The sequence below is a fragment of the Notamacropus eugenii genome, chromosome 2 (genome assembly GCF_028372415.1).
Source record: "Notamacropus eugenii isolate mMacEug1 chromosome 2, mMacEug1.pri_v2, whole genome shotgun sequence".
Lineage (NCBI taxonomy): Eukaryota > Metazoa > Chordata > Mammalia > Diprotodontia > Macropodidae > Notamacropus > Notamacropus eugenii.
Window position 1 is genome coordinate 513,077,102 of NC_092873.1, and position 15,221 is coordinate 513,092,322.

The window sequence follows — 15,221 nt, forward strand, 5'->3', positions numbered from 1 at the left end:
TTATTGTTTCTTGATGTCTCATAGAGTCATTAACTCCTACTTACTCAGTTCTAATTTTTAGTGAATTCTTTTCTTCAGTGAATTTTTGTGCCTCTTTATCCATTTGACCAGCTCTGCTTTTCAAGGCATTCTTTCCCTCAGTTTATTTGTGTACGTCTTTTACCATTTGGCCTATTTTGTTTTTTAAGGTATTACTTTCTTCAGTATTTTTTTTTGTGCCTCCTGTACCTTTTTTCATGATTTTCTTGTATCACTCTTATTTTTCTTTCCAGTTTTTCCCTTTCTCTCTGACTTGATTTTTAAAATCCTTTTTCAGTTCTCCCATGACCTGAGACCAATTCATATTTTTCTTTGAGATGTGGGAGTTTTGACTTTGCTGTTTTCTTCTGAGTGTGTGTTTTGATTTTCTTTATCACCATACTAACTTTCTATAGTCAGAATTTTTTTCTGTATGCTCATTTTTCCAGCCTCTTTCTTGATTTTTAGCTCTCTGCTGAAGTGGGGCTCTGCTTGTAGGGTGGTGGGCCCGCTGTCCCAGGCTTCAGGGGTTTTATGCAGCTATTTTCAGAGATAATTTTAGAGACCTATAACTTCTTAGTTCTCCCAAGGTATTTTGATCTAAGGAGAGGTGTTTCTTTCTGGGCCTGTGCTTTGGTCTCCCGGTGACCACAAGCACTCTTTTCTGATGAGGGGCCCCTTTCCACTGTAGCCACAAGCTCTGCTGTGCTGGTGCTCTTCCTTGCCCTGGGGCTGCCACCCAGGACTGTGGGCGAAGCAACACAGTTCTGCCTCAGTGCTAGCAAACAGACTGCTGTCATCTCCTTCCGACCAGTTGTTTGACCCTCTTACTGCCTGTGGACTGAGACTCCAGAAGCAGCCACTGCTGCTGCTGATTCAGTCACAACCAGGCCTGCTCCTGGTGTTCTGGGGCTGCGTCTGTCACTGCACAGCCTGCACTGGACTGTGTTCTCCTCTCACCCCAATCCTGTGGAGCTACCTTGGGCTGGAAAATTGTTTCACTGTGTGCTTTTGTGAGTCCTGCTCCTCCAGGATTTGTTTTAGAGCTTTATTGAAAGGTCTTTGGAGGGGTTTGGGGGAGAGCTCAGGCAAGTCACTGCCTTCTCTCCGCCATCTTGGCAGAGATTAAGGTTAAGTTTTTCTGGGTTGTAAGAATGTATCTTTTGCTTTTTGGGAATATTATATTCTAAGCTTTCCTCTCCTTTATAATAGGAGAAGGGAAGGGAATGAGCTTTTATTAAGTTCCTACTGTGGGCCCATCCCTGTGCTAAGGGCTTTACAATTCTTATTTGACCTGAGGCAGACAGCAGATAAGTGACTTGCCCAGGGTCACATATAATATATAGACTCTATCAGGTCAAATTTGAACTCAGGTCTTCCTGACTCAAGGCCCAGCGCTCTGTGCTCTGTGGAGTCCTCTACCATCCTTGCTAGTAGAAGCTACCAGGTCTTGTGTGATCCTTACTATAGTTCTGTGGCATATGAGCTCTTTTCTGACTGCTTGTTCAACCTCTCCTCAGGCATGAGAGCCCTGTATTTTGGCTGGGGCGTTACTGCGACTTTTCCTTTGGGTATTCTCTCAGAAGATGATCAGTGGATTCTTTCCAGCTTCACTTCGCTCTCTGGTTCTAATGGATGTGGGCAGTTTAAATCTGTGGTTCCTTGAAATCTAGCGTCCAAGCTTTCTTTTGTTTAATGATGGTCTAGGACGTCTAGCGACTCTTAAGTTATCTTTCCTAGAACTGCTTTCTAGGCCGGTTGTCTCTGAGAGCAGGTAGCCTCCATTCTCTTCTGTGTTTTCGATCTTTGGATTTTGCTCTTCTCTTTCATTTATTTATTTATTTATTTAACTTTTAACATTTATTTTCACAAAATTTTGGGTTCCAAATTTTCTCCCCTTTTCTCCCCTCCCCCCCCAAACACCAAGCATTCTAGTTGCCCCTGTGACCAATCTGCTCTCTCCTCTATCCTCCCTCTCTGCCCTTGTCTCCATCTTCTCTTTTGTCCTGTAGGGCCAGATAGCTTTCTATACCCCTTGACCTGTATTTCTTATTTCCCAGTGCTCTTCTCTTTCTTGCTGCTTCATGGAGGATTGGTTTCTGTTTGGTCTGTTCTCATTTCCGGGGAGTCTGGGTAATGTTTACATTTTCTCTTACAAGCTATTTCTTCTCCTTCCAGTTCTTTCCTCTGGTACTTGTTTTTAGTTTTGTCCCCTCTTGTTGAGTTTCTCATAGGGGTTCATGTAGGCCTCTTGTAAGGTCCATTTTTCCTCTGAGTCAGTCTCTACTTGCAGTTGTTGGGGCCTAATTTGCTCCTTCTCGATTGAACGTGGAGGCGTCCCTGGATCAAAAAGTATTCTTCAGAGTAGTTGATGGTCTCTGCAGCCTTAGTGCCTGTCCTGGGGCTTTGTACCAGGGCCAGGTTCTGGTCCCTGCTGCATTTGCCGGTGATATTTTCATCCTGCTCATGAGCCTTCCAGGATCTCTGATGTTTGGAGCCCTCCATCTTCTTTGCCTGTTTTTGGCATCTCAGGACAGAGTGTTAAGAACTTGGAAGTCATTGAGCTGAGGGTATTGCCACTGTTGTTCCCTGGGGGCTTCTGACAGCCCTGGGCCTTTCTTCCAGGGAGACCTTTACTTGTGCTTCCTCTGGTGATGGAGGCTTGCAGGCTCCCTGAGGCTCTGACTGGTCTGTGCTGGTGCTGGGAGGATGCTGGCTTGCTTGTCTGGGATGGTGCTATTACATTCCCCTCTCCTGTTGCCTGGGGGTTTCTGGCTGACTTTAGTGCAGTTTTGGGGTAGAAAAAGTCCAACGACTTGATCTGTTTCTGTCCCTTACTTACTTCCTTCTTTACTGTAGTTTCTCATTGAATTTTGTGATAATTGAGTCTGGAGAAAGCCTCTGGGGCTCTGCAGCCTTCATTCATTCAGGTGAGCGGCTTGGCTGCCCAAGGCCGGTGATTATTCTTTCACAAAGTCTTTCCCATCCATCTCCTTTTTACTCCCATAGCCACCCCCTGGTTCAGACCCTCATTCCTTCTTGCCCTGCTTTCAGGCCTCCCTCCTTTGTCCTTTAAGACCCTCCAGAGCCTGGCTTCCATGTGCCATTCCAGACTTTGCCCATAATCCTTCCTCCTGCCATGTCCTGCTGCACTGGCTCCCCTGTTGCTCTCCACCTGCCCAGACAGTCACTCCTTCCTGGAATGCCCTGCCCTCTCCTTCTCCTCCAGCCTGGGAACCCTTCACTTTCTTGTCTATCTTCCCTCCATGCCCCCAGTGACCTTGGATTTTCTTTATATTTCCTAGCAGTGTGTACAGGATTATAAATGTGGAACTCATGAGGGCCAGTCTCCTTGTTTTCTGGGTTAGGACACTGAAGTCATGAAGCTTAAGTGACTTGCCTGAGGTCATGTCCTCCTGACTCCAAATCCAGTGCTGTCTCCACTCTGCCATACCTTAGAATGTAAGGGCTTGGAAGTCATGAACTGCTTGGGTTTGTATCCTTAGCACCCAGCCTAGTGCCTTCCTCTTAGCAGCTGATCAATCACTGCTTATCAAATTGGACTGAATTTCTAGAGTGCATCTGCTGACTGAACTTAATTCTTCTCTTCCGGGACACTGGAGAGCAGGGGCATTTCTGCTGTCTCTGGTCCTCATTCCCTCATGGGCCATTTACTCATCACTGTCATTTCCCTATGCCCACAAGTCTGTACTCAACCATAACATGTTTTCCTTTCATACTCCATCATGAAGGAACCCTTTGGTCAGCTTCTTGAATTTTTGTTTCTCCCTCAGTACTTAGATCGGACCAATCCAATCGACAAACACATGGAGGTGCTGGTGAACAAGTATGGCCTGTCCTCATCTCCGGTAACAGCTCAGTTGTTTGGATGTGCCGGCAAAGAACACATGGAGAAATATGGTATCTTCCAAAGTGTTGTGTCAGCCTGATTGGGCAAGGCAGACTTGTGGGAGAACCCAGCCATTCAGGTCACTGCTATGCAGAACACAAAGGGGCTGGAGGAGGGCCAAGTGAAGCCTGAGCTATGGCCCCTGCTCTCAGAAAGTTCATAGGTTGTTGATCAGGTACTATGGGCAGGAAGGTGCACACAGGCCCCTTAGGACACTCTGTTAGTTCCCATGTGACTTGGAAGACCTCTTGTTCCAGCTTTCATGTTGTCCAGCTGGATGGGATTTACTTATATTATGTGGGGAGGCCACGTTAATCTAAAATGATATTAGAGTCTCAGCCCATGGAAGTTCCTATTGCCTTGTCTTTCTCCACTGGCCTTCTGTGTCTCTGTAGCAGCATTGTGGTGGCATTGGCCTGGGTTCTCACGGCAGAAGACAGGCCCTGGCATGTCCCCAACAGGCTGAACTGTTTCCAAGGGTTGTGTGTCTGTTATCTGATGAACAACCCAATTCAGCCTGGAGAGGCTTTGCTTTGGGGTGCCTCTCAAATGGTGAATGCCATAGCTGCAGCAGCTTTCCAAGGGGTGGAGGGTCTCTTGCTCCCTGTTGGCAGAGGGAATCATGGCTCTCTGAAAAATTGATGTTTACATACTGATGTCTAATTTAAGAAGTGTGGTATTATGTCTGCTGCAGTCCTCACATCCTTCCCTAATGACTTGAGAATGGTGGTGGCTCTAGATTCTTAAGGGCCAGTTTCCTGGAGAGCAGGCAAGCTCTAGCAAGTTCCTGAGCAGAGAGGACCTGACCACAGAGGGCATGAAGGTCCAGCCTTGTCCCCATTACCTGGGCTCAGCACCAGCAGCTCAGCCACTTGCAAAGGTTGTCTTCTAATTTGTGGAGGGTGGAGAGATCTTTGGCACATGGAAAGTCTTCTCTCTGGACAATCTACTTCCTTGTTTTTACTGTAAATATTTGGAGAGCATCTATTTTTGTTCAGCATTCGGAACAACTAAGTGGTGTAGATGTTGGAAAATCGATTTTTTTTTGGATTTTCAACTGTAGCTTGGTTGGTTAATCCTACCTAGTTTATTTTCTAGGATGTTTTATGAAGTTAAAAGAAAAAAAAGCTGAATCATTTATTGCCCTCCTTCCTTGTTGCCAATCTTATGCCCACTATCCAGATGAGGAAACTGAGACTCAGACAGTTGCAGTGATTTACTTGTTTTCATGTGGCTCATAGACTTAGGAGCCAGGACTTGAAGGAACTCTGGCATGCTGCTTCTCAGGGTGGCATTGTGGGGCAGAGTGTGATTTTAATATGAGACTGGAAAACATCTGGAAAGCAGAATGGGGCATGTCTCCATTGTTAGTACTGTTAAGTACTAACCTATTTGGGACACACACCCTATTTGGGAATGTTTTTGTTATTTCAGATTTTATGATATTTAAAACAAATGTCAAGAAAATGCTAAGATTGGAAACAAATTTTAGTTGGGATACTATTTCTCATTCCCATGAACTTTCACTGAGCCAGAGACTTTATCAGAATTTGTGGGTGTTATTTTAGAATCACCAAGAGCTCTTCATATGCCTAGCCAGTATATACAGAAGATTATTAATGTTTTTTAAACATTTTGAAAATGAGAAGATTGATAACAATTTCAAAGTTGAAGTACTGCACCCTCAATCACTTGACCTCTAAGAGTGGGATGTTCATGTCTTCTAGAGACAGATAATCATCCTGTTTCAGTTTGGGGAAGGTTCTTCCTTTCATTTAGCTGGTGAAATCTGTATCCTTAGAGTTTCCACCAATTGGGCCTAGTCCAATGTGTCCAGACTATGGCGTGGGGAGTCAGCAATTGTGTTCCCTCTTAGGCTTCCATTCTCTATACTAATTGTGTTTTTAGATCATTTAGGTATTTAGATCACTTTGGTCCAGGCAGACCCCTCAGTAGGCTGAATCTGAGTGCTGCCAATGAATGAGACTTGCATTGCTTTTTTCACTTGGTGTCCTAGTAGAAGTTGGAGCACCCTAGCGAGTGCTTTGTCCAGCTGCTGCTGCTGAGGGCTGTAACCAATCTTGTATAAGTGTCTTGAGTAAGAGAAAGAGGCAGGATATTCAGCAGGCCTTAAAGAATGATTGTAAATTAAGGAAGGCCAGAGGAGTATAGAAATTATTCCAGCCTCTCTGGAGGGTTTCTCGCAGCTCTTTACTGCCAGTGGACTCCTCTGCATTTTTGCCAGCTTATTAGTGAACCCAGGGAACCAGCTGAAATTAGCCCTTGGTTCAGATGAATAGACTGGTTTTTAGGTATCTTCACAGTTTTTCTGCTTACTAGTTGACTCAAGTTGGTAACTAGATTCCTGTTTAATTGCAAATAGATTTTTATGTGGTCGTCCAGTTCAATATGCCTTCCACGTAGGAAAGGAAATGTGGCATGATTGAATTCAGTAGAAGTTACCATTACCTTTTATTAATATTATGTAAATAAAGTGGTGGGAGACATTTATATACGTTTAACAGACATTTACTTTTTCCACAGGCACAAAAGTTGAACATTTTGCAAAAATTGCTTGGAAGAATCACAACCATTCAGTCAATAACCCGTAAGTACCCCAGAGATATGGCCGAATGAAAAATCCAAGAGTTCCTGCGATAGTGTACAAAGCTTTATTGCTCATAAGAAAGTGGACACCAGGGATCCAACTCATGTCCTCTGACTCTGAACCCAGGCCTCTTCTCACTCTACTCCACTGCCTCCCTTAGTCTTATCTGCTGAAGAAGACTAGCTGCCAGTAAGGTGGTTGCATCAGTGCTAGAGGGATCAGATGAAAGAGACCTGGGTTCAAGTCAAGTCAGCTAGCATTTATTAAGCACCTACTTCATGCCAGGCACTGAGCTAACCACTGCAGGTACAAAGAGAGGCAAAAGCCAGTCCCAGCACTTAAGGATCACACGGTCTGAAGAGGGAGACAACATCAGAACAAACAGGTGCTAACAAGACACATGCAGGGTGAATTGGAGATAATCAACAGAGAGAAGGCCCTAGTACACAGGGAACACAATGGAACCAACTGTTTGAATTGGACGCTCATTGAGGGAGACCCCATGGGCACCCTGGGCTGGGCAAAGTGTGGATGATGGAGCAAGTAGAGGCCACGGTGTGGTTCTCTGGGAGCTTGTAGGTTAGTTGGGAAGATAAGATTAACATCTTAAGTGATAAGATAACAATAAGACATTATAATTCACTATGAAGTCATACAGTGTCATGTTTAAAGAGAGACTGATGGGTTGGAGAGCCATAGGATGGACTGGAATTCATGTCATGTGAAGTCATGCTTGAAGGAAGTGCAACTATTGAGACTGGAAAAGGTGTGGCATGGTAGTTGTCTCCAGGCATTTGAACAGCTGTCTTGCAGTAGGAGTGGTCACACTGATTCTGTATAACTTCAGTGGTCAGAAATGGACTGATTGGTGTGAAGCCTCTCCCAGGCTCATTGGACATCATCTGTTCTCCTTCACGCACGCTCGATGCCAACTGAACAGGACGCCTTGTCGTTCCGAGCTCCCAGCCTTCTGTCTCACATTGCTCGGAATGCCCTTCACCATGCTAGCTCATGGACTCCCCAGCTTCCTTCAAGCCTCAGATCAGCTGATCCCCTTAGGTGCTTCTCCCTAGAATTTCTTTGTATATTTTTGTTTAATTGGCTGTGTGTGTACTTCTTGTGGAATGTAAGTTTGTGTCTTTGTATGGACAATGCTCAGCACGGTTCCTGGCACAGAGTTAGTTGGAAGCTGAATGTTGAATGAATGAATGGGTTAATGTGGGGAGAAGTCTGAGGCAGGAAACCCAAGGAGGCCACAACATAGAGAGGTGATGAGGATGGGCTCCATCTGGGTGGAGAGATGGGCAGTGGGGCAGAAGCTCAGATGCTCATCCTATAGCTCAGTGGCTCTTCATGCTGGTCATTTAACTGCTCTGCTGAGCCCAGCTGTGTGTGCAGTCTCGAGGGGCCATGGGGCACTCAGAAGGAGATGAGGCAGCGCTTCTGCACAGGTCGTTCCCTGCCCTTGGCCTGCCTCCTTCCCCTTTATGTTGACTGAATTCCTAACCGTCCTTTAAAGACCAACTCAAAGACCACCTCTTCCATGAAGGCTTCCTCACTTCCCATCAGTAAACTACGCTCCCCAGGACCTCCTCCAGAACTTTTACACCTTCCTGAGGTGCATTACAGTTATCTTCCTTGGGATCTTATCACCTTCCTGGCTTTCTGTGGACAAAAGCCCTATTATATTTGAATTTGGCCATCCCCTTTGGCCACACAACATTCAGAAGGCACGTAGTCAAATCAACAAGGAGCATTTATTAAGTGCTTGCTACATACAAAATGCCTAGGATATAAATAAAAACAAAAAGAATCCCTGCCCTCTGAGAGCTTACATTCTGTGTGAGGAAGACCACCCAGAAAGGGGAGTTGAAAAAGGAAGGAGAAGCTACTAATGAGGGGCATGCTCTCAAAGTCTGAGTCAGCCTGGAGCCAGGAGAGCAGCAAAGCCTGGCCTTCCTTAAGATGGAGGTTTTGGCAGGAACTCGGCTACAGGAAGAAGGAAGATGCCTCTGAGGCAGAGGGCTCCTCCAACCTGAGGAGGCAGTGGAGGCCTGGTGTTGGCATCCGCTGAGTCAGAAGTAGCACTTGGAGAGGTGCTTGTGACTGTGTTTGTCTCTCATTTCCAAAGAGGACCATGATGTCAGGAGATGATGACGTGACTTGCAGTTGACTTTTATTTGAGTGAGGGAGAGGAGGAGGAGGGAAGAGAAAGGAGGAGGGGAGGGGAGAGGAGGAGAAGAGGAGAGGAGGAGGAGGCCTTTTGCTTCATCTTCATCAGAGGTGACTCCTCCACACAGGCACAGAATCTGGTCCAAAGGGAACCCATTCATCCGGACTGGCTTTGGCGTTTGTTATCGCATTATTCTTTGAGAGGAAAATAAAGTATTTAAGAGCAACGATTTGTTTTTATTTCTGTTTTTCTTACTTTGAACAGTAACTTTGAGTAGTAAATCCTTTGCATCCAGGAAGATGCTCTGCTGAACTCTGGAGCTGTTTCCCAAAGACCTTTGTTCTTGTTGTAGTTGCTCCCTCCCTCCCTCCATTTCTCCCTCTTTCCCTCCCTCTCTCTGTCCCTCCCTCTCTTCCTCCCTCCCCTTTCCTACTTGGTAGTCCCCATCTCTCATGCTCCAGTAACTGGCCATTTTGTACCTAGGTATTCCCAGTTCCAGCAGAAGTACAACTTGGATGAAGTGATGAATTCTCGAAAAATCTTTGATTTTTTGACTGTCTTGCAGTGTTGGTAAGAACGATCATTCTGACGTTGTGTAGAATCTGTAACAGACTCTGTCCTGAGGACAGGCACCTCCTCCCCTCAGAGTACGCTCTGCTGAGGATCCCCCTGCCAGGAGCAGAAGGAAGCCTTCCTCTACTATCCTGCCATTGCTGCCTTTTCCTCCTTCTTCCCTGCAAACTATTAAGACACCTTGCTCTCCAAGTTTGCTTTCCTTTTTCTTAGTGCTCTGTTGAGTTTTCATGGCTTATGTCTAGCTGTGTAGCATTGGATTTTCTGTCTTTTAAAAGTTTTATCAATTCCTTCTGTTTTTACATCACAGTCATTTCTTGATATAACCCTCCCCATCCCAGCGCATCTAAGCAGGTCATCAGCCAAACCCTATCCTCTGCTGGGAGGAAGATGTTTCTTCATGTCTTCTCAGTGGCCAAGATTGGTTGTCAGAACCACAGCATTATTGGCTTTAATTTTTATGCCCTATATATGTTACTGTTAAATGTTCTCCCTCCCCTTGAACCTTCCCTTAGAACCACGGCCTCATTTACACAAAACTCAGAGACCAGCAGCCACACCTGCCTTCCTCTGACCTCATTCTCAACTGTGGTTCCCCTTCCCCCTATACAGAGAGGAGGGAGCTGTGTTTCAGCCTCAGCTCTCCTGGACTAGCTCAGGCTTCACCCTTAGTCAGAGCTCACCTGCTTTTCAGGGTACATTGTTCTGGGTCTACCCACTTCCTTGTTTGAAACTCCTTTGAGAGGAAACTGCAGTGTGGCTATCTGGTCTCTCACAATTGGGCTCTGGTGAATCCCCCCAGCTGCAGTCTATTCCAAGATTCTATGCCAGGGACAGGGAACCTGTGGCCTTGAGGCCACATATGGCCTTCTAGGTCCACAAATGTGGCCCTTTGACTGAATCTAGACGTCACAGAACAAATCCTGGCTCTCTAGGTCCTTGAGTGCAGCATTTTGGTTGCTTGTTCATAGAGCAAACCTATTGTGTGAAATTTAGATTCAGTCAAAGGGCTACACATGAGGGTCTTGAGGGCCACATGTGGCCTTGAGGCCACAGGTCCCCCTCCCTTGTCTAGGCTGTCCCTAGTGAGGTTCCTGGGAGGGGCTGGTGGTGATAGATGTAGGCCCTTCACAGCTCCAGGTGTGAATGTGTAACAGTCCTTGGCGGCTGCTCTTGGCCCCAAGGCAGTCACAGATACCTCCAGGACCTTTGTGGGGTGCTCATACCCCTCTATCAAAGGGACCTTTCTGGTGGAAGGTGCCTTCTCCATAGTTATCCCATGTAATGGGCAATAGGAACAGGATGGAGAAGTGAGGCTCACACCTCATAGTTGCTTCACAGAGGTTTCAGTTTCTGACATTTTACTAGAAATGTGAGTAACAGTATATCTGATTCAGGGCTCTCTTCTTTATTTTTCTCTGGGGCCCATCAGAAGTAGGAATAGGATAAGGGAGAGGAGGTGAGAGCTGGGACCTGCATTCTCTAGTCTGTAGATCCCACTTGGGAGGCACCAGGAATTGACTGGACCAGAGTAGGAATGGGCATTATTCCCTCTGTCCTAGGGTGAAACCCAAGGTCTAATCATGGTCTGTGAGGGAATGACGGATCTTTGCTTTTTCTCAGTCCCACTTCTGATGGTGCTGCTGCCGCGATTCTAGCGAGTGAGTCATTTGTAATCAAGCATAACCTGCAATCCCGAGCCGTGGAGATTGTGGCCCAAGAGATGGTGACAGACTTTACAAGCACCTTTGAAGAGGGCAGCATGATTAAAGTGGTACGTCTGACATTCTGCCTTTTCCTTTAATTCAATTTACAAATCACAGAGACTCTTTGGGTGGGAGGACCTTGGAGATCATCCTGCACCAACCACAATCTCTACCAGCTTTGGCTTGGAGGCCTCCAGGGAGGGTGGAACCCATTTCCCTCTCAGGCACCTCTGATGGTTGGGAAGTTGACATCCGTTCTGTCCAGTCTGACTTTTTCTGTCTGTTGTCTCTCTCCTACTCCTGTCGGCCCCCACCACCCATGGTTTTGATCTCTTTCCTCTGGGGCCAGGCAGAACAAGTGGGGCCTTCTGTCCCTTCACATTGTCACCCTTCAAATATTTGAAGGCAGCTTTTCTGTTCCCCCTTCGAGCTTCTTCTGGAGAAATACTCAGTGTTTCTTTTGTATTTACACATTTTGCATGTGTACACATTCTTTGTATCATCTGTCATTACACTCTTATTTTCTCTTATTATTCTGGTTATTAATTTAACATGCAGATCAGAAATGCTTGGTGGGCAGAGCGCTGGCCGTGGGCTTAGGGACCCTTCCTCTGGCATGTGCTGACTTTGTGACTCTGAGAAAGCCTCTGGCCTTCTCAAGGTCCAAGACAGCTCTGGAATATTGTCAGATCTAGGTGAATGACTAAAGTCCTTTGATGGAGAGGGTTTTAATACCAGGAGTTCCTTACACCAGCAGAATTGTAGACCTGGCCAGAAAAAAAATCCCCAATTAACCTACATGGTTATCCGCTTATTAGCCAAGCCCAGGGCTCCTGGGCAGTTAATGGGCAAATGCCCAGTTAAACAAGGATATTCTTCACTGAACTGGTTCGCTAGAGAAGATGCTGCTTAGATCTGGGCAGAAGTTAATTCAAGCATGTCCCCTGTGAGTTGTCCTTACCAACATGGTTTCATAATCACATTGTTAATCTTTTATAACCAAACACTGCCATAGAGGTGTAGAACTTGGCTGTGGCATCACTGGCCTCTGTGATATTTGGTTTAGGATCCTAATCTCTGGTGGTCACCAGTGAAGGGCAGGAGATGCCTGTATGTGGAAGGCAGAGATGATCAATTATTGGTTATTAGTGTATTATTCAGGAGCCCCAAGCTGTGTTTTAGAAGCTGTTTTCTAGTAGAGGCTTCCTAAAGGCTTGTCAGAGTCTAAAGAATAGTGCTGGGGCCTCTGCCTACAGACAGCTGTCTGTCTGTGGTGGGTGGGTGGGGGATGCCTCCCTGAAATCTGCCAGGACTTTAAGACTGCATGTGATGTGTTTGCCCAGCCTTAGGTGTGCAGGTTAACCAAGGGCCATATTTCTATAAATTTGTGCTGGAGCGACCTCATTTGGATGTTATTCATTTGTCTCCTTTTTGGCCTCAGGTCGGCTTTGACTTGACTAAAGAAGCAGCCAGAAAGTGCTATGAGAAGTCCGGTCTGGAGCCAAAGGATGTCAATGTAATCGAACTTCACGACTGTTTCTCTGTGAACGAGCTCATCACTTACGAAGCTTTGGGATTATGTGCTGAAGGTGCGAGCAGTGCCCACTGCCTCTGGGGGCTGTGTGCCCAGGGAAGGGAGGATGGGGAGAGCTTGTGCTTACGTAGTGCTGTGAAGTTTGCAGAGGGCAAAACAGATACCATCTCTTTTAAACTTCACAACAGCCCTGGGGGATCCGTGTTATTATTAACCATTTTACAGATGAGGAAACTGAGGTGGGTGGAAGTTAAGTGACTTGCCTAGGGTCACACAACTAGTAAGTGTCTTCTGTCTCTTTGGAGTAGTAGACAGGAAGCCCAGGACCTGCTGGGCCAGTTTGTAACAGGACCCTGGATTGGTGGCCGAGGGAGGGCTCTTCACCCTCCCTGAGGGCTGCTTCCTCTTCTGGAGTGAGGCTGCGTTTGTCTGGTTGCAGGCTGGGCTCGGATCTAGGCAGTGAATGGGTAATGCATTCCTAAGGCCTGTTTGAGCAGTAGGCCTTACATCCTGGGAGGAAAATGGGAAATCCAACAAATAAAGGAATCAAAATTATCCCCATCCCCTTTCTTTAGCAGGCAAGATTTTTTCCTGTTTTCCCCCTGAAGATCATTTGAAGGAACAGGAGATGCTTAGCTTGGAGAAGACTTGGGCTGGGGGAGGAGACATCATAACTGTCCTCATATACTTGAAGGACTGTGGGTATTCCACTGTCAGCTGTTGAGGAAGGAAGAAAGGAAGGAAGAAAGGAGGGAGGGAGGGAGAAAGGAAGGAAGGAAGTAAAGAAGGAAGGAAGGAAGGACGGATCACTGAATGTAGTAGGAAGAGGCAGATGTGCTCTGGGCCCCAAGGATGGAATTAGCTATCATTATTAAGCCCAAATACAGCCCTGAATTTCCTGGACCCCGGGGCCCAAAGGACAAGATATTGTTGGGTGATACCTTTATCCTCTCTGGGAAAGGCAAACATCATCATTTGCATGGAGGGGCAAGTTTTTGGGGGGAGAATTTATCCTGTGCTTGTATAACTAAAGGATATATAAGGGACAAATAATGACACTGTTACAGTTATGGTTTGGTGGAAAATAGAGAAGTCTCTCATATGATTCCTTTTTGTGTAACTGTTTATGTAGAATACAGAAAATAGTTGGAGATAAATAATGTGAGCTTAGATTTTGTCATTGTTATCTCTGCACCTTTGCCATTTCCTTCTGACTTCAAGGTAAACTCTTTCCTTGCTTCTGGCCTCCTAAGTTCCCTGTGCCCAGGGCACTGGTAGAAGTTACAGGTGCTGGGAGGGAGTGCTGGGAGCCCTCCCGGTGCCTGGAAGCAGTCCCACGGCATCAGCTTCTCCTCCTCCAGCTCCGAACACAAGTCTCAGAAGTCTCTGCACAAGGGCTTTCTTCCCCCTTCCAAATAATTTTTTTTTTGTTGCCTAGATTTCTTTCCCCTGTATCCCTCACTCTCCTTTCTCCTGGGGAGCCATCTTATTACAGAGAATTAGAAAAGAAAAGCAGAAGAGGAAAAACCATGAGTAAAACCAAAGGCCACTTTGAAACAGCTTGCCGTGAGCGGCAGCATTCTGCACCCGCAGGCCCTGCCCTTCTGCGAACAGCAAGGGCACTTTCTTCTCTTTCTTTCTCTTCATGGGTCTCAAGTTTGTTCTTGCCATTTTCACAGCATCTGATTTGGATTGTCTCATTGTGGTAGTGGTTCTTTCCACCTATATCGTTGCACCAGTTCATGCAATTCTTTCTGTCCCCCTGTCAGAATTGTTTTTAATTTGTATCGATATGAAATGTTTGCTTAAATAAATTTCCAACTGTGACAGCCATAACAGAGAAGCATCTCTGGTGTCAGCTTCAATTTGATTTTTGACCTTTATTTTTTAGGAAAGGCAGGGGAGCTGATTGATAGAGGAGACAATACTTACGGAGGGAAGTGGGTCATAAACCCCAGCGGCGGATTGATTTCCAAGGGCCATCCCCTTGGGGCTACAGGTAACTCCAATACAAATTTTATACTTATCAGTCTTGGGTTGTGCATTAAACGTGGTGGTTCTGGGCTTGGTCTGAAGGGAAATGTGTCTTCTCTGGGCTTGGATGGTGCTTCCAGAGCGAGGACTCCTCCCCTTCTTTGTGTTGTGGATCCTGAGCAGTCAGTCTGGGGGAGCCTGTGACCCCTTTTCAGAATAGCATTTGTAAATGCATCAGATAAAATCTGTAGGACTGCAAAGGAAACTAGTTATGTTGAAATACTGTTTTCCAGGTGCCCAGAGGCTCGCATCTGTGGGCCCCTGCGGTGGTCCTACCTAGCCCAGATGAAGACCCTGCCCTAGAATGGGTGCTCTCCTTCCCCCTCATTTCCCTCTGCCTGGTGTCGCCCCTTCCAGGCTACAGAAGAGGCTCTTTGCAGAGTCACAGACTGCATCCTTCTCTCTGAATCCAGTGGTTTCACCCACATCCTCCTGCCCCCCTTCTTTGTCTCCTGGACTCCTCTGCACTGTTTAGCCTCGTTGCCCCCTGGGCCTCCTCAATAGCCTCTCATTTCTTGGCTTCCATGGCACTGCACCCTCATGGTTCTTCTCCTGCCCTTCTAAGCACTCTTCTCCTATCCTGGGCTTTCAGTTTCTTCCTGGACTTTAAACATGGATTTCCACCAAGATTCTGGCCTCACTCCTTTTCTGTCAGTGCCTCTTTG

General features: G+C 46.4%; 1 protein-coding gene across 2 annotated transcripts in view; it reads left to right on the forward strand.

The window, feature by feature from the left end:
• Positions 1–15,221, forward strand: part of SCP2 (sterol carrier protein 2) — a 75,437-nt gene that overhangs the window by 24,622 nt on the left and 35,594 nt on the right. For both annotated transcript variants that reach the window (XM_072649489.1, XM_072649490.1), the window contains 6 exons: positions 3,813–3,939; positions 6,473–6,536; positions 9,193–9,279; positions 10,906–11,056; positions 12,430–12,577; positions 14,414–14,521. In XM_072649489.1, the coding sequence (XP_072505590.1) occupies positions 3,813–3,939; positions 6,473–6,536; positions 9,193–9,279; positions 10,906–11,056; positions 12,430–12,577; positions 14,414–14,521 (685 nt within the window). The remainder of the gene's footprint in view (positions 1–3,812; positions 3,940–6,472; positions 6,537–9,192; positions 9,280–10,905; positions 11,057–12,429; positions 12,578–14,413; positions 14,522–15,221) is intronic.